The 18,480-nt window shown below is 35.7% G+C and overlaps 1 protein-coding gene and 1 pseudogene across 1 annotated transcript; one reads left to right on the top strand and one right to left on the bottom strand.

The window, feature by feature from the left end:
• Positions 1-13,016: 13,016 nt before the first annotated feature.
• Positions 13,017-13,947, top strand: LOC145941399 (uncharacterized; annotated as a pseudogene).
• Positions 13,948-16,884: 2,937 nt separating this feature from the next.
• LOC145941398 (uncharacterized) lies at positions 16,885-17,715 on the bottom strand. The gene is made up of 2 exons (XM_083047517.1): positions 17,535-17,715; positions 16,885-17,395 (listed from the first exon to the last, which is right to left on the bottom strand). Exons 1-2 carry the CDS (start codon positions 17,549-17,551, stop codon positions 16,885-16,887), a joined length of 528 nt encoding a protein of 175 aa, XP_082903643.1. The 5' UTR covers positions 17,552-17,715.
• Positions 17,716-18,480: the final 765 nt, after the last annotated feature.

The following is an 18,480-nucleotide window of genomic DNA, read 5'->3' as shown; positions in this document are numbered from 1 at the left end:
CAAGTAAATATTTTTATTAGTATCAGGGTATACTGAAATAACATATATGGAGCATACCATCAAATTCTCAATTTTGAGACAATTATACTCCATCTATGTTTTTTCGGTTACACCCTGTATCAGAGAAAACTATATATTGTTGCGTCCCCCAGACGCCTCTTGCGATATCTCAAGAGATATCTCACTCGCACAAGCACTCTCACTCGCGCGCGAAATAAATCAAGACACGGTTAAGCACAGAATGTTATTTAATGAAGTGACGATCCTTTGAGATGCAGAAGAAGAAATACAATAAATCGGGAAAATAGTCTGAGGTCTCGTAACACGTCAAATCGGTTTGACAGCTAGACCAAGACTCAAGATGGAGCCGGAAAACAAACGAAAGTCGGAGGTTGTTTATCAACAACCCCCTTGACGACGATCCTCCGGAAACGTATACGGGGTGATCCCGAGGATGAGGATGCAGATCCGAGGGGGCGCAACACTACCCCCCTCCTTTAAGATTGTCGTCCCGACAATCCAACATGGAGACTACTGAAGACCCAGGACTGACGCTGATTCCAGGGCACCGACGATTCTCCTGCTCTTCCCAAGCTGCTGCTGTGGGTGGTCGAACGAAACGTCTGGTCCCAATCTTGCGTCTTCTTCGTCCGGACGAATCCTGCCCTCCCTGAGCTGCTGCTACAGGTTACCGGGCTTCGCCCTCTTCCTCTCCATACTCGAACGGTGTCTTCGAAGAAAAGTTGGCCAGACTCTTCTTCACACCCGCCGAGGTGAAAATTTCTGCTCTCTTCGCTGTTGTTCTGTTGTTCTCGCTTAAGCGTCTTCCGGAGAAAATCGAAGAACGTTGAATCTTCAGACAAGGGGGGGGGAGTAACATCCGTGGACCCCTCATCCCTCGAGGACTCCCCAAGTCCCTGCCTCGGCATTTGCCCTACGTCCCACGGGAAAAACCACGGATCAAAAAAACCGTGGGTGAGACAGTCTTCTTAATTGAAGAATCAAATGACTATCCAGCTGAAGATGAGACGGTCTTCTTAATTGAAGATTCAAACAACCCTTAGAACAAAACGAATGGGAAGTCTCCTTTTGAAAGATGTCAGCTGTTTCCGATGAGTCTCAGCCACAGGAACTTCCTTGGAGAATCCTCCCGTACCGAAGACTCAGACAAACCTTGAAGATCTTGAAGATCTTCAACTAGAAAAGAAAAACATTTTTCGCAGTAAGAATTCTAAAATGAAAATATACATACACTCACAAATAAATATACACACACACACAAACTTATACACACACATCTCCCTACTCCCTAACAATTTTATTCAGGCTCTGACCTAACTAACAATTAACAACATTTCTATCTATAAATGGAGCTATTCTATCCGCGTGAACCACTTTTTTCCGATGTCTGGGTGTCTTCTGAATACAATACACCACATCGTTGAATTTCTTTACTATAAAGAAAGGTCCCTCCTAATTGCTCTGCAATTTGGGAGCTTTTCCTTTAATTCTTCGGGGGTTGTAAAACCAGACTCTTTCTCCCTCCTGAAATAGAATCTTCCTAACTCCCCTATCATACCAACTCTTTACTCGAGAAGATTTTGTATCCATCTTTCCTTTAACTTCGGAATGAATTTCATCTAATTTTTCTCTAAGAATACTGGCGAAATTCTTAATTGAAGAAGAAGATTCTCCCTCCTCTGTCCTAGGAAGATTCTCTCGTAACAAATCCACTGGAAGTCTTAAATCTCGAGCGAAATATAATTCCGCAGGAGTCATTCCAGTAGTTTCGTGCTTCGAAGATCTGTAGGCCAGAAGAAACATGGGGATCCACCGATCCCAATCCTTTTGATTCTGTGAAATATACTTCGCTAAATAGTTTATTATAGTTTGATGTTGTCGTTCGACTTGACCATCAGACTGAGGATGTAACGGGGTAGTCCGTGTTTTCCTAATTCAAGAAGTTCCATTAATTCGGCAAAAAGTTTGGATTCAAAATTCTTCCTTTGGTCGGTATGTACCTCTAAAGGTACTCCATGTCTTGAAATAAATTCATTGACGAAGATTTCTGCAACCGTTTTTGCTCTAATATTCTTCAGGGGAAAAGTTTCTACCCATTTGGTGAAGCAATCAATGATGACAATCACATATTTATTTCCTGAAGAAGTGATAGGAAGTGGGCCTAAAATATCCATCTGAATCCTCTCGAATGGATTTCCGACATTATATATCTGCATGGGAGATTTTCCTTTTCCTGTGGGGCCTTTTTTTGAAACGCAAACTTTGCAAGATTTGCACCAATTTTCTATGTCTTGCTTATAAGTTGCCCAATAAAAACGTTTTCGAACCTTTTCTAAGGTTTTGTTTATTCCGAAATGACCTCCGGATGGAGAGTCATGTACTTCTTCGAGAATCTCTTTCACTCGTTTCCGAGGAACAATTAACTGAAGAAAACTAGACTTCAAATTCGGGGCTTCCCACTTCTTGTAAAGGATTCCATTTTGAAGAACTAATGCATCCCAATATGCCCAATATGCCCAATTTGAGCGGAAATATCGTGAGTCACCAATTCAGAACGAGGCGGACGTCTTCCTTCTCTTTTTCCTTGAATGATAATGGCAATATTAGGATCTTCCTCTTGATCCTTTTGCCATACTTCCAGATCCTCTCCTTGGAATATGAGTCGGGCAACTATTTTCTCGCTTTCTGAATTCTTCCTTCCTTCGACTCTAGCACAATATTCGCAGCCAAAAGTCTCACAAAGTCGTCTGGATAATCCATCGGCATTCTTGTGAGACTCCCCCTTACGGTGTTACACTTCAAAGTCGAATTCTTGGAGTCTTTCCAACCAACGAGCCAGTTGCCCCTCAAGATCTTTAAAAGACATAAGCCATTTTAATGAAATGTGATCGGTTCGAATTAAGAATCTTCGACCTAAAAGATAATGTCGAAAAAATTTGATAGCGTCAATAATCGCTAATAACTCGCGACGAGTCACACAATAATTCCTTTCGGTTTTACTAAGGACTCGACTATAATATGCGATGACCATCTCTTTTTCGCCTTGAATTTGAGATAACACTGCACCAATTCTGATATTGGAAGCGTCAGTATCTAAAATGAATTGACCTTTTCCTTTTGGAAAAGATAACACTGGGGAAGAAGATAACATTAATTTCAATTTCTCGAAAGCACTATTACAATCGTCGTTCCAAATAAATTTTATTTGGTTTTCTGTTAAGGCGAAAAGAGGTTTAGCTATTGAAGAAAAACCTCTAACAAACTTCCTATAGTAAGAGCAAAATCCTAAGAAACTACGCAATTGCTTTTTAGTATGTGGTATTGGCCAATCTTTTACAGCTGTTATTTTTTCTGGATCTGTGGTAACACCTTGTTTGGAAACTACGTGTCCAAGATATTTAACATTTTTTTGTAAAAGTAAACATTTCTTTGGATTGATTTTAAGATTCGCTTTTTGCAATCGTAAAAATACTTCTTCAAGGTTTTTGAACATTTGAGTAAAATCTTTCCTGAAAATAATAATGTCATCTAAATATACCAAACATTTTTTCGAAATAATTTCATGTAAAACTTTTTCCATAAGTCTTTGAAAAGTCGCGGGGGCGTTACACAATCCAAAAGGCATTATTGTAAATTGCCAAAGTCCCTTTCCGATAGAAAAGGCTGTTTTTTCTTTGTCAGAAGGACGTATTTTCAACTGCCAATAACCACTCTTCAAGTCAAGCGTAGAAAACCAAGAATTACCTGATAGCTGGTCTAATACGTCGTCGATTCGAGGGAGGGGATAGGAATCTTTTACCGTGATAGCATTTAGTCTCCGGTAGTCAATGCAAAATCTCAGGGTTCCATCTTTTTTTTTACCATGACAGCTGGCGAAACCCAAGGACTCTGAGATTCTTCAATGATTCCTTCAATTTTCATTTCCTCCATTATTTTATCCACTTCCTCCCTCATCTGAAAAGGAATCCTACGGGGTGCCTGTTTTATGGGGAGAGAGTCTTTCACATTTATAAAATGTTCGATAACATCGCAATTCCCGGCAACAATATCGCAGGAGAATAGATCTTGAAATTTATTTAGAAAATTAATAAAAATTTCTTTTTGGGATTCTTGTAACTCAATTGAACTCTTTTCAAAAAGATCATTTAAGATAGATGGAATTTTTTTAGAAAAATCTTTAATTCTTGAACATTGATAATTCTTTAGTTCTTCATTATTCGTGAATTCATCAAAAACTTTATTAAATACATTATCCAAATTAATTATTTTAAGGAAGTCGACTCCAAGAATGCATTGATCATTGATGTCAGCAATAAATAAGGGAATTTCAATTGAATAATTTCCAATTTCAATTTTTACTTTCACTAAAAAATCAATTAAAATTTTTCCTCCATTTGGACACTTTAAATTAATATTTTTTACTGGAATCTTTTCGAGATCTTCTCCCACAAGTTTACTATTTAATAAAGAGACGTCAGAGCCTGTATCTATTTTAAAGAGACAACTTTTTTTGTTTAATTTTCCAAAATATGAAAAATATTCTTTCTTTTGGATCCTTCTAACCCTACATTCAACAAAATCTAAAGTCGGGGAATCATCCGAAAAAGTCGAACCTTCCCCGAAAAGTTCAACCAATTTTGGTTTCCCTTTGCGTCAGGGCACTGGAATCGTAAATGTCCGGTCTTTCCGCAAGACCAACATTCTTTTGAAGAAGAATTGTTTACTTGCGCTTTCCTTTTCGAGTCAAATCCCTTCTTTTCATCGGGATTCGTTCGCGCGTGGTTCCTCTCTCCTTTTTGATAATTTTGTCTCTCATAATTTTTGTGAAATCCCGCATTATTTTCACTATTCCCATTATTATTCCCGTAATCTTTCTTATTCCCGTTATTCGCGAATTCTTTCTTATTTCCGTAAAAATCTCTTTTATTCCTGTTATTCCCGTTATTTCCGTAATCTCTCTTTTTGTCAAAATTCTCGTCCCGAATTATTTTAATAGCTTTTCCTCTCTCAATAGCCAAATTTAGTGAAGTCACTCCTTCTAATTGGAGGGTTCTTTTTACAAAATTGTCGGATAACGCGGAAATGAATTGCGCGCATGCAATCTTATCACGGACTTCGTAAGGACATTCGGGGTAAGCAAGCCGCGAAAGTCTTTCCAATTCGGTCCCGAATGAAGCGAAATCTTCCCCGTATTTTTGTTTCCTATTGGTAAAGAGTGAGTAATAGTTTTGAGTCAAATTTCCGTCTCCAAAAAGTAATTCTAGTTTTGATTTCAATTCTGTGAAAGTTAATTCCTCAAAATTCTCGACGTTTTCTAGAACGGTACGCGCTTTTCCCCTAAGGTTCGCGGCGAGAGAGATTGTCTTTGTTTTGTCGTCCCATTTATTCGCGACCGCGATTAGGAGGAATTGGGAGAGGAACTCCCGCAGCGGAACTTTCCCGTCGTACGTGTCGGGCTTTAATTTCAAACCCGTTTTCGTGCGAAAGTCGGCGGTCACTTCACTCGCGTTTATCGCGTTTATCGCGGCACTCGCGTTTGTCGCGGATCTCGCAGTACTCGCGCAAGCCCCAAAATCGTTTTGCGTATCGCCGCAAGCCCTATCTCTATTATTGGAAGGACTTAGCTGATTGGGTGTTTGATGTGAAGAAACTCTTTGAATCTTCTGCTCTAGTCGACGTAGCTGGTCGTCCTTCTCTCTCAGGAGAGTCTCGAAACGAGCCTGCTGTCGATCTCGCTCTTCGCGCATCTCTCTGAGCTCTTGAAGCGCGGCTTGTAGAGGATCCGTCTCGGCGTCTTTCGCAGCCGTTCGAGATCGCGTCGCTTTCGGAGAATTCTGTGCCATCGTTGGAATTTCTTTCGGGCGATCCTTTCGGTTGATCCCGGACGAGCCCCCAAAATGTTGCGTCCCCCAGACGCCTCTTGCGATATCTCAAGAGATATCTCACTCGCACAAGCACTCTCACTCGCGCGCGAAATAAATCAAGACACGGTTAAGCATAGAATGTTATTTAATGAAGTGACGACCCTTTGAGATGCAGAAGAAGAAATACAATAAATCGGGAAAATAGTCTGAGGTCTCGTAACACGTCAAATCGGTTTGACAGCTAGACCAAGACTCAAGATGGAGCCGGAAAACAAACGAAAGTCGGAGGTTGTTTATCAACAACCCCCTTGACGACGATCCTCCGGAAACGTATACGGGGTGATCCCGAAGATGAGGATGCAGATCCGAGGGGGCGCAACAATATTATATCTCAGTATTATTCAGCTTAGTATAATATTAGCAGTTGAAAATAATAATTATAAGATTATGATCCAATTCGGATATTATTGTCAGTTAAAAGAACCAATCAGTTAAAAGTACTCAATCTATAAATATAATCAGTTAAATTCCCAATTTTCATAACTTAGGGAGCCGAGAAAAAGTAAAACATTCAACCGATCTGGTGTTAATCGATTTCTTGACTCTGATTTAATAATACCTGCTTTTGAAAACAGGCGTTCCGAGGGAACAGATGACGCAATAACTGATAAATATTTTTTTGCTATTTCAAACAATACAGGATACGCATGTCTTATAGATTGCCAATACTTCAGTGGATCATGATCTCTTGGAATTATAGACCGATTTAAATATTGTCGTAATTCTACGTTTATTCCACCAGGATCATCACGAGTCGTAGCAGATGATGCTACTAAATGATCATGGAGTTTCCACAAATTCTCGGTTTGATTATATTCAACAACCGGTGTTATCAATATATTACTCTTTATACTCTTTATAAGAACATATATTTCTATTTGCACTTTGCATCAGATTGTTAATGTAACAAACTGCAGACGACACAGCTCTCGGCTGTTCAAAATGTATTTTTTTAAATCTGGGGTCTAATAGTGTGGAAATTGCTAAAACATGATATCGTTCAATATCATGGAATCTTCACTCAATTTCAAATAAAATATTTTGTTTGAAATTTTTACCATCATCTGTTATTGGAATGTAATCAGTAATTACGTTTTTCATGCATCGTATTATAGGAATAATTATACTGCACGTCGGATATGAATCACCTCCAATTTCATTAGTAACCAATTCAATTGGTCGTAAAATATTTACAACATCATTTAATATATCAAATTCTTTGCACGTAACCATTTCTAGTGATGTTGCACATTTCAATATTATTGGATAGATATATTCCCTTAATTGTAAAAAACGTTCGATCATATATAACATAGAATTCCACCGAGTTGGAACTTCTTGTTTGAATTTTAATATTGTATCTTCTGTTTTTCCATCTCGCTTTTGCAACCGAATCAATTCATCGGAAGCTACTACACTTCTTCTAACAAAAGTGACAATATTTTTTACTTTTGTTATAATTTCTTGTATTGCATACATTGTTTTTAAACTGTCAGGGGCTATATGTGCCAAAATATGCGCCATACATGGAATACGTTTTCCAGTTAATATACTATTAACTGCATTAACCATGTTAGGAGCACTGTCAGTAACAACGGCCATAATATCAACCAGATTAATTTTAAAAATGTTAATCACTGAAAGTAATTCAGTCCTAATGTACTCTGCAGTATGATTATTTTCCAGTGGAATTACACCTATAATACCTTTCATAAGTAATGTTTCATTTTTCAAATAATGCACGGTTACACCCGAGTAACTTTTGTTGGAAACATCTGTCCAAATGTCGCACGTTAGCGTAAATGACGAAATCTTCTCTATATTTTTAATGAATTTATCTTTTAAAACTTCATATTTTGCATCCAATAACTTGGTGATTGTTTTTCTACTTGGCACTTTATACAAAGGAGTAATTATCTTCATAAATTATTGAAATAATTCGTTTTCAACTATCGACAAAGGAAGATTATCTTTTGCAATCATATATATGATTAAGTTAGTTATATTGCACGCAATCGTGCCTCCAGCTACAAAGATAAAAGACAAAACAGTCAGCAATAAGAAGTGTACAATAAGAAAGCGTGTGTGTGTATGTATACATACACACACACACATATATACATATATATATACATATATACAATATATACAAGCGTGTATATACATGTGCATACACACTTTTATGTACATTTATATACACTTTATATACACTTATATACACTATATACACTTATATATTATATATATATACTTTTCTCATTTCAAACAAAATATTTCGTCGGAAATTGAACCAAGATTTCATGATATTAAACGATATCAAGTATTAGCTTTTTCCATATATATTAGATCTCAGATTTCTAAATAAAATGAATATGAATAAAAATGATAAAACAAAAGATCATAAAAACAGTGTTTGGCATTACTTCAAGAAAGAAGATAATGTATTTGCTTATAAACTTTGTACTCAAATTCGTAAACATGGAGGTAATACCACTAATTTAATGCAGCATTTAAAAAGAAAGTATACCTTACATTTGCATTCTAATACAATGCTCAATGCTATAAAAAAGTATTGAGAAACAATAGAGAAAAATATACTTTTAAAAGACAAACTGCCAAAACAAACTTAATTTAGTAAAAGAGAAAGAAAGCTCAAATCATAAATATTATAAAACTAATTTAGATCTGATTGCACCAATGCCATTTTAAACGAGACTTAAATGTGTTTTTATTTACTTAGATAGAAAGACAAAGATAGATAATAATTTAAGTCTCGTTTAAAGCCAAAATAACATTTTAATCTACCTTTAAAAGAATTTATACGCTGGAAAACATCGTCAATCCGTTCTTCTCCTCCCGATTTCATATCTTCTAACTGCAAAAAAATTAATTAATTACTTTTTTTAATTATAATTGATTTTATTAAATTAAAGTCAAATTTATAAATTAAATATAAAATCTAAATTTGATCGATATTCTGATTTAATATAAAAAATATATATCAAAAGATAATTTTGTTCTACAATATTTAAAAATTATAAGTTACCTGGTGCCGCATTGAACAAGTAGGATCAGGATCATCAGTTTCTTCCTCTTCTGTGTTATTTTCGTTGTCAGAGTTTCTTTTATTTAATAACTTGTGGCATTGTGAATTTGTAAAATGCAAATTTAAGACATGCTTTCTTTTTAAATGTTACAATAAATTTGTGGTATTACCACCATGCTTAAGAATTTTAGTGCAATGTGTGCAACGAGCAGATATATCATCTTCTTTCTTGAAGTGACGCCAAACAATGCTTTTATTATTTTTTTTATCATTTTTGTCCATATCTATTTTATTTGTATTGTTTCCAAGCTCTAAATATCTATATATGTAATATGCGTATGTTTAAATGAGCTTGAGATCTCTCTGTAAAAAAATTAAGATTTACTTATATGAAGTATATAATAACGATATATTTAAACTTATTTTTAAATATTATTTATATATGTGCTCACCTGTTACAAACTTTGAGAGGGTTGGACTTTACGTAACATACAAACTTTACGTAACGTAAAAATCAGATTCAGATCTGATACTTTGCATAAAATATTTGGGTATGCAAATTGGGTTTAAATGAGCTTGAGATCTCTCTGTAAAAAAATAAAGATTTACTTATATAAAGTATATAAAGTAGAAAAAAGTAGAAAGATATAGCGTCTAAATGCAACAGAAATCTATATTGCTGTCTAAAATTCTTTCTGTGTAGCAATGTTGCAATAATAATATATTTATAATTTATACAAACACAAATTGCATGCGTTTTACTAGATTTTAGAATTATCTATATTTTTATTAATAATGAACAACAACATAACCTCAGATTAACTGTTCAGAACAGAATTAGCTATTGTATCTAATTTACTGTTATGCTAGCAAAAATTCTTATTAATATATAAAAATATATATAGTTCTAAAGTCTAGCATACTAAAATGCGTGCAATTGTGTTTGTAATTTGTAGTCAATTTCTTATATTGTAGCATTACTACACAGAATTTATTGGCAAGAGTAGGCGCGTAGACAACGTTACATCATTAAAATACATTTTAAAAAAATATTTTATACATTTTTTTACGCATATATTTAGTGTAAAAATAAAAAGGATTACCTGATTATAATGATTCGTACATCATTCGTACGATCTTGCAGCTCGCGGTGTGCAGTATTCTATTTAGTATTGCGTAGCAGCGTAGCACAAACTGCACAAAGCACAAAATGGAAGAAACAGGCACTATTGCCAGTTGCCAGTTTCGGGACGCGCAACACGCCAAGTCGTAGGCCGAGTTTCCACTGAACGCGACGCGTGACGCGCTCAGTGGAAACTCAGCCGTAGGGCTTCTGCACATAGGCCGGTATTCATAGTCGGTTCTTATATTTAAGAATGTCTTAAGTACAATCTTAAGATGTGATTAACCAATCACAGAGTCGTATTTGCATCTTAAGACATTACTTAAGACGGTCTTGAAATAAGAACGGACTATGAATACCGGCCATAGACGCGGGAGGCGGAAATGCTTGCCGCGCGGCAAGAAGCGAAGCGGTAGTCAATCAACGTACCGCTTAAAATCTAGTAAATTTTGTCTAATCTAATCTAGTAAACTTTAGTAACATCGATACAAAAAACTATCGATGTAGCAATTAATCGAAAATAAAAACATCGAATGAATAATCGATCTCTTAATAAAAAAAGCATCGATCTTCAAATAATCGAGTGATTTTTGCCCATCCCTAATTATGAAGCAAATAAAAATTATAATCTATTAAATAAAAAAATCTAAGAAAATAAATATAAGTTTTATTTGTATATTATACACAAAAGTAGATGAGATCACTATTTTCTCTAAACCTATATTTTTTAAGAAATAAAAAGAACCAGTTCCTTAAAATCATTTTTAAAAAAAAATATATATATATATTTAAAATTATTTAAAAATATCTAACAAGGAAAGTTAGGCAACCCGAAAATTCAAAAAATTTTGAAACTTGGTGTACAAACATAGTAGTTTATCCACAACAGAAACCTATTTTTTTTGTGCTGAATTTCGGTCTGAGAGGGTGAAACCACCCCTCATAAGTAGAATGGCTTTCTGCTTTTCTCGATAGGTCTCGAAAATTATTCAAGATATCAAAAAATGTTTTAGACAAAAGTTTTATAGTAAAAACACCTCTATTTAATCACATTAATAAAACTTTGAAAAAAAAAATTTTGGGGCACAATTTTTTCAAAAATTATTGCAAAAAATTTTTATTTCAAAATTTTATTAATGTGGTTAAATAGAGGTGCTTTTGCCATAAAACTTTTGTCTAAAACATCTTTTTATATTTTGAATAATTTTCGAGATATATTGAGAAAAGCGAAAAGCTCCTCTACATATGAGGGCAGTTTTTCCTTTTAATTTATTTACTTACTTCATTCTGGGACACCCTGTATATTGATAAGATAATCTTAAGGAAAAACAGTTTGTACATTATAAAACATTGCATTCACATTGTACATGCTTTGTTGTTTAATTATACATTGGAAGAGTTATATTAGTACAAAACGACAGATATATATAAAAATTACGGATTGTAATTGGTACAGTAATGGTATTAATAAAAAGGGGAACACAAACAATACGAATATATGCAAATAAATTAAAACCGTTCGTAGACAATTAACTAGCCACATATGCATGCGATACAGTAATCACCTTAACGGGCCAAAAGCCGACATCAGGTTATCAATCATAGGACAATCTCGACAGTAAGGCGAACCCCCGCGCGCCGCACAAGGACCGCGATTCTGAACATATTAGCGGATAACATCCGATTCACGGATGGCAGTTCGAAAACAAGAATGGGGCAAAACCGCCTATTCTCCTCCTGCCACTTCGGAGATTCCACCAAACGAGGTAAATCCCACAGTACTTCTTCGTATGTAAATAAACCCCTATTCGGGTCCTCCGGAGTCCATCCCCATGGGGAGGGAAAACGCATTTCACGATTTGGAACAAATCATATTTATAAGAAATAAAACGTTCGCGATGGCAATCAACACAAGACTAAAGAAAAACGTACATCTTGACAATTTTGTAGAATGTTAAAAGAATTGCAATATCTTATTTATCGTGCGGTTTGCAAAATTGTCTAATAAAATAACACTTCCTGTTATATATATTTACATATGTTGTTGTTGTCGATGACTTTCCGATTATCGCAAAAAAATAGTGATGATAAGTTTATGTAATTTCGTCTTTTGATTCATATAAATATGCTCGAGAAGATATTATTTCCAGTTTCATTTACAGCAATCAATCAACATTTTATTGAAAAGTTTGCGATTGAAGATTGCTTGAAAGAATTCTCTTTAAAATGACGACGTTTAATGTTGAAAACATAATAAACATGTTAGCGACTACTTTCCAAATTATGAGTTTAAGAGGGACACCTATAACACCGTTAAAAATTGAAGTATATAATAAAATTCGTAACATTCTACAAAATTATCAAGATGTACTTTTGATATCAATATTTGAACATGATTACATGCTTGATTTTGCCGATCCATCAGAACCACATGGAGTACAAGTTGTAGAAAATATTTCACCTGTAGAAAAAGAAGATGGCACTTTTGAACCTGAAGAATGCATTATTGATGATAAAGGTGGGAAGATCGACTTTAATTATAAGAGGAAAGCTGTGGAGTTTTGAAAAAGCGGAAAGAAGGCACGTCGAACTTTAACTAGTGTACGAAATAATTTTCGCAAAGTTAAATCCTTACAGCTATATAGGTGGGAAGCGAGTGTAGAGAAAGATGGAACAAATACAGAAAAATTTGCATTTATTACGGAGTATGTACTGCAAAAGTTTGAAGAAGCTTGTGATAGAAGAATTATTATTCATGACATGAATTTAGGATTATGGGCTTTGGAAGCAAAGGACCAAGTGGACCTACCCGAATTTAAGGCAATTAAATGGTGGATTTGGAAATTCAAGAATGTGCACGGAATTGTTTCCCGCAAGATAACATTCAGGATCATCATTTAGGATGGGACTTACGCTTGAAAATATTGATAACCTACGAGATATCGCAGAATTATTTGTTTCAAACGTGAAGTCTAACATCCCACTTATCGGAGTTGAAGAAATTTATAATGCAGACGAGAATGGCTTCGACCTTGAAATACATTCTGGACGAACATTAGCGAAATCAGGAGTGAAAACAGTTGAAACAATAGTTCAATCGGTATCTTCTACGACACATAGTTACACTATAATGCCGATTATTTCGGCAAGCGGACGTCTTTTATCACCACTGTACATAGTTTTGAAGGAATCTACAGGAACATTTGGTCCAAGAGTACAAGAAAATCTTTTACGTCCAGTTAATATTTATATCCAAGGCTCAAAAAGTGGAAAACTCACATCTGAACATTTTAAAACTTGTTCAGAGAAGTGTATCTACCGCATACTGGCCGTAAAAGCATGTTACAACTCGACTCATGGACGGGACACTGCCCGAGCCAGCTAGAGCAGTTGATTCCACAAGACAAAGAAGTACTATTTTTTACCATTCCAAAGAAGGCGACGGGCTACATTCAGCCTTTAGATGTGTTTGGATTCCGGATTTGGAAAAATTTCGTGCACACATTTTCGGATAATGTAATTCTTGAAGAGAGAAATGTCAATTTGCACTCCCGTAATGAAATAATAAAGTTGCACTCACTAACTCATAATCAGCTTTCTGCGCCTAGATTCAAAAATCTTTTCAAATATGCTTGGTTTAAAAGTGGATATGTAGAAACGCATCCCGGCGAATTTCAAAACCCTGTAGATTTTTGTTACTTTAAAAATAAAAAGCATATACCCAAATGTAGTATCTGTGGGTTGCTTTTATGCACTGTGCATGGTGTGGCGAATATTTCTGTTTTAAACATTTTTATGAAGAATACCATTACTGTACCAAATACAATCCGTAATTTTTATATATCTGTCGTTTTGTACTAAAATAACTCTTCCAATGTACAATTAAACAACAAAGCATGTACAAAAAGTGAATGCAAATGTTTTATAATGTACGAACTGTTTTTCCTTAAGATTATCTTATCAATATATATTAGTGGTCAGGAGTTAAACACGTCCGCATCATTTAAATCGGAAAGTGATCGACAAGGTTATCGACGCATTAATGTGACTCTGCGTCATTTAATGTTTAAAGAATTGAAATATCTTATTTATTGTGCGGTTTGCAAAATTGTTTAATAAAATAATACTTCCTGTTATATATATCTATGTTGTTGTTGTGATTCATATACGTTATTGATTAGTTTTAATTAATTAGATTACTCGTAGGATTGATTAGTTTTATTTTTCATGTTTCACAATTTTCTGATTTTTCGGGTTGCCTAACTTTCTTTGGTAAAAACATTATCTTTGAAAAATTATATTAATGTAATTAAATGGAGCTGTTTTTATGATGAGAAACTTTACGCACACATGTAGGGAAGTAAGTAAATAAATTAAAAGGAAAAACTGCCCTCATATGTAGAGGAGCTTTTCGCTTTTTTCAATATATAATATCTCGAAAATTATTCAAAATATAAAAAAATGTTTTAGACAAAAATTTTATGGCAAAAGCACCTCTATTTAACCACATTAATAAAATTTTGAAATAAAAATTTTTTGCAACAATTTTTGAAAAAATAGTCCCCCAAAATTTGTTTTTTCAAAGTTTCATTAATGTGGTTAAATAGAGGTGCTTTTGCCATAAAACTTTTGTCTAAAACATTTTTTTATATTTTGAATAATTTTCGAGATATATCGAGAAAAGCAGGTTTCACCCCCTCAGACCGAAATTCAGCACAAAAAAAAATAGGTTTCTGTTGTGGATAAACTATTATACTTGTACACCAAGTTTCAAAATTTTTTGAATTTTCCGGTTGCCTAACTTTCCTTGTAAGTATATAAGGTACTATCTATCATTTTATAAAAACAAAACAAAAACTGAAATGTATGAAGTGTACTTAAGTAATAGCTAAATATAGGATGTTTCAAAATATCAATACAAATTAATAAAATTTTGTTATCCTATGATGCTGTTGGTATTAGACAGAGTGGAACGCTGCTAGGTTGAGTATAACTGTACGTTTATTAGAGTTACTATAAATGTCCGGGTGCCGGAGTAACAATAGTACGAATAAAGGTAATATCTTTGGCTTCGTTAAAGAGCATGTCCGTAAGCGACCGACGGTGAGCACAGACTGACTGAACGTAACAAACGAAGTGAACACATAGTAACAGTCTTTCCGCGCGGTGGCAGTAGCCCGCGTAAGTCAAATAAGTAACTAGCTGAGTACACAGGGAGACAATTCTAACACCCCCTCTATCGCTGTGTACTATCTTATATATTAACTTAATTGTAACATGGAAATATGCTTATCGTGTTTCGCTTTAGGTAGAGGTTTTGTTAGAATATCGGCTAACATCAAATCTGTTCTTAAGTATTTTACAACAATATCTCCTTTCTCTGCGAGTTCTCTAACAAAATGAAAGCTTATATCTACATGTTTGCTACGCTTGTGAAATACTGCATTTTTGGAGAGTTCAATGGCACTTTGGTTGTCACAGTGGATTCTAATGGTATCTTTTACGAATTTTTCAAAACCCATGTGCGTTAACAGTCTTTTTAAGTAAACGATTTCCCTCGATATCTCCGCAAGCGCAGCGTATTCTGCCTCCATTGTCGAAAGTGCGACCGATCCTTGCTTTTTCGACTTCCAACTAATAGGGCCGTTTGCCAGGATGATTACGTTACCTGTACAGGACTTCCTATCGTCTACGTCTCCAGCCCAATCCGAGTCTGTATAGGCTGTAACGTCTTCAGAATTTTTGGTGTAATTAATACCGTAATGTTTCGTCCCTTTTACATACCTTAAGACGTGCTTTGCTAAAAGCCAATGTGTTTTTCCTGGATCAGTACAGAAGCGACTCAGTGTGCTAGCTGCAAATGCTATATCCGGTCGTGTTGCGTTCGCAAGATAGTTGAGCCCTCCAATGAGCTCTCTGTATGGTCGGTCCTTCATTTCTTCTCGTTCGGCTTTGGAATTTGGACCCATCTCCTTCGTAATCTTGGTATTTGATTCTATAGGCGTTGATGCTATTTTCGCATCTTTCATGTTGAATTTTGCTAGCAGCTCATCGACGTATCTTTCTTGCGAAAGAAATATGCTTCCAGTTTGGCCTTCTCGTTTGACTTTTACGCCAAGAATATCGTGTATTGGACCTTGATCCACCATCTTGAATGCTGACTTCAACTTGGATTTTGTTAGTTCCAACTCTTTTATTCTTCTTGATGCCAGGATGAGATCATCAACATAAATTATTACGATGACTTGTTTGTCGCCTTCTCCGAATAGGTACACACACGGATCGGCTGCCGTGCGTCTGCCTCCATTGTTTGTAATGTAACCATCGAGCTTTTTATACCATTGCCTGCCTGACTGTTTCAGCCCGTATAATGGTTTTAATAGTTTGCAGACTTTAGATTCTTCCCCACGTTGAATATACATCTCGGGTTGCTCCATGTAAACTTCGTCGGTGAGTTCTCCTTGTACGTAGGCCGACACTACATCCATTTGATGGACGTACAATTCTTCGTTTACTGCTGCTGCAAGTAAAGTCCGTATTGAATCAAATCTTGCGACTGGCGCAAACACTTCTTGATAATCTATTCCTTCTCGCTGTGTATGTCCTCTAACGACTAATCTGGCTTTGAATTTCTCGATTTCTCCTTTCTGATTAATTTTTGTTTTAAAAATCCAACGATTTGATAGGATCTTTTTTTCTTTCGGCCTTGACACCAATATCCATGTCGCATTTTCTTGTAGACTTTTGTATTCGCAGTCCATGGCGGCTAGTCATGCCTGCTTATCGTTTCGATCCAGGGGTTCCGAAACAGTTTGAGGATTTTGATTCGTTGTGTTATTAGTTTGATAAATTTTCTTTGGCCTACCACGCTGACCTGTTCGCAGTAACTTCGGGCGACCTCGACCTCGGTGAGATTCATTAATGTCTGCGTTAATTACTTCTTGATTATTATCTTGATCATCAATTTCCGCTTCAGATTCTTCTGAACTAAAATCTTCGCTTGGTGTATCCGGTGGCTGTAGTTGTAAGATACTTGAGTCGTCAACCTTATCTTCCGGTACATCAAGTACGTTTCCGTTTCCATTCGGTGAATTATCTAAATCCTGTTTCTCGAAAAACTTCACGTCCCGGGCTTTGATGACAGTTTTTGTTCCTGGCTTCCAGAGACGATATGCCTTTGATTCTTGCGAATATCCAACTAGAATATACTCGTCGCCCTTCGGTTGGAATTTTCCTCGTTTTTGTGATTTGTTCAACACTATTGCCTTAGCTCCAATGACTCTAAGGAATCCAACATATGGCTTTCGATTAGTCCATGCTTCATAGGGCGATTTTCCATTTATCGTTTTAGTTGCACATCTGTTTCGCAGATACGTGGCAGAATTTATAGCTTCGGCCCATAGAGATTGAGGAAGGTTACCTTGTAGCATAATGCATCTTGCCATCTCGACAAGCGTTCGGTTTTTTCGTTCCGCGACTCCATTCTGTTGAGGCGTATACTCAACACTCAGTTGGTGAATAATTCCTTCAGCTTTCAAAAAATTTTTGAAACTATTTGACAGATATTCTCTCCCATTGTCTGTTCGAAGTTTTCTGATTTGTTGTCCTGTTTGCTTCTCGACCTTTCGTTTATAGTCCTTAAAAGCTTCTAGGACGTCCGAGCGGTTACGCAACATTATTGTTTCTGTATAGCCAGTGCAATCATCTGTAAAAGTTAGAAAGTATTTAGCGCCACCCAAGGATTCAATGCTCATTGGACCACAAATGTCCGAATGTATAAGGCTTAATATTTCTCGTTCACGGTGAACAGAATTCTTGAATGGCTGGACATGTATCTTGCATTTGGCACATACCTCGCAGTTGAATTCATTTGACTTAGTTATAAAATTCATACCGTCGACCATTTCTTCCATCTTCATTTTCTTGAGATCGGTGATATTTACATGGCCATACCTTTGATGCCACTTCAGTAGATTTTTGTCGGTTTCGTGTTTTGCACTCAACGCTCGATTGGCCTCTTCGTCGACGACGTACAGCTGATCTCGTCTTGTCGCTGTCAAAATTGTAGATCCATCTTTCCGCTTGATAAATGCGCGATTTTTGTTAAATGTTACAATATAGCCTCTTTCCGTGACAGTTGGTACCGATAACAAATTATTGCGTAATTCCGGTACATACAATACATTTTCTAGTTTTATTAATTTATTTTCGCTTTGATTTGCTTTTAAATTTAGACTTACGTTACCTGTACCGATGGATTCAACGTAATGTTCTGCTGCTGTATACACTCTTGACTGTTCGTCCTTGTCGATAGCCTCAAATTTTTGTTTGTCGTTACACATGTGCCTTGTAGCACCGCTATCGAG

The sequence above is a fragment of the Prenolepis imparis genome, unplaced genomic scaffold, assembly GCF_030444845.1.
Source record: "Prenolepis imparis isolate NDT839.2.m4 unplaced genomic scaffold, iyPreImpa1.0 SCAF_10, whole genome shotgun sequence".
In the NCBI taxonomy this organism is placed as follows: domain Eukaryota; kingdom Metazoa; phylum Arthropoda; class Insecta; order Hymenoptera; family Formicidae; genus Prenolepis; species Prenolepis imparis.
This window is presented reverse-complemented; position numbering and strand designations above follow the sequence as displayed.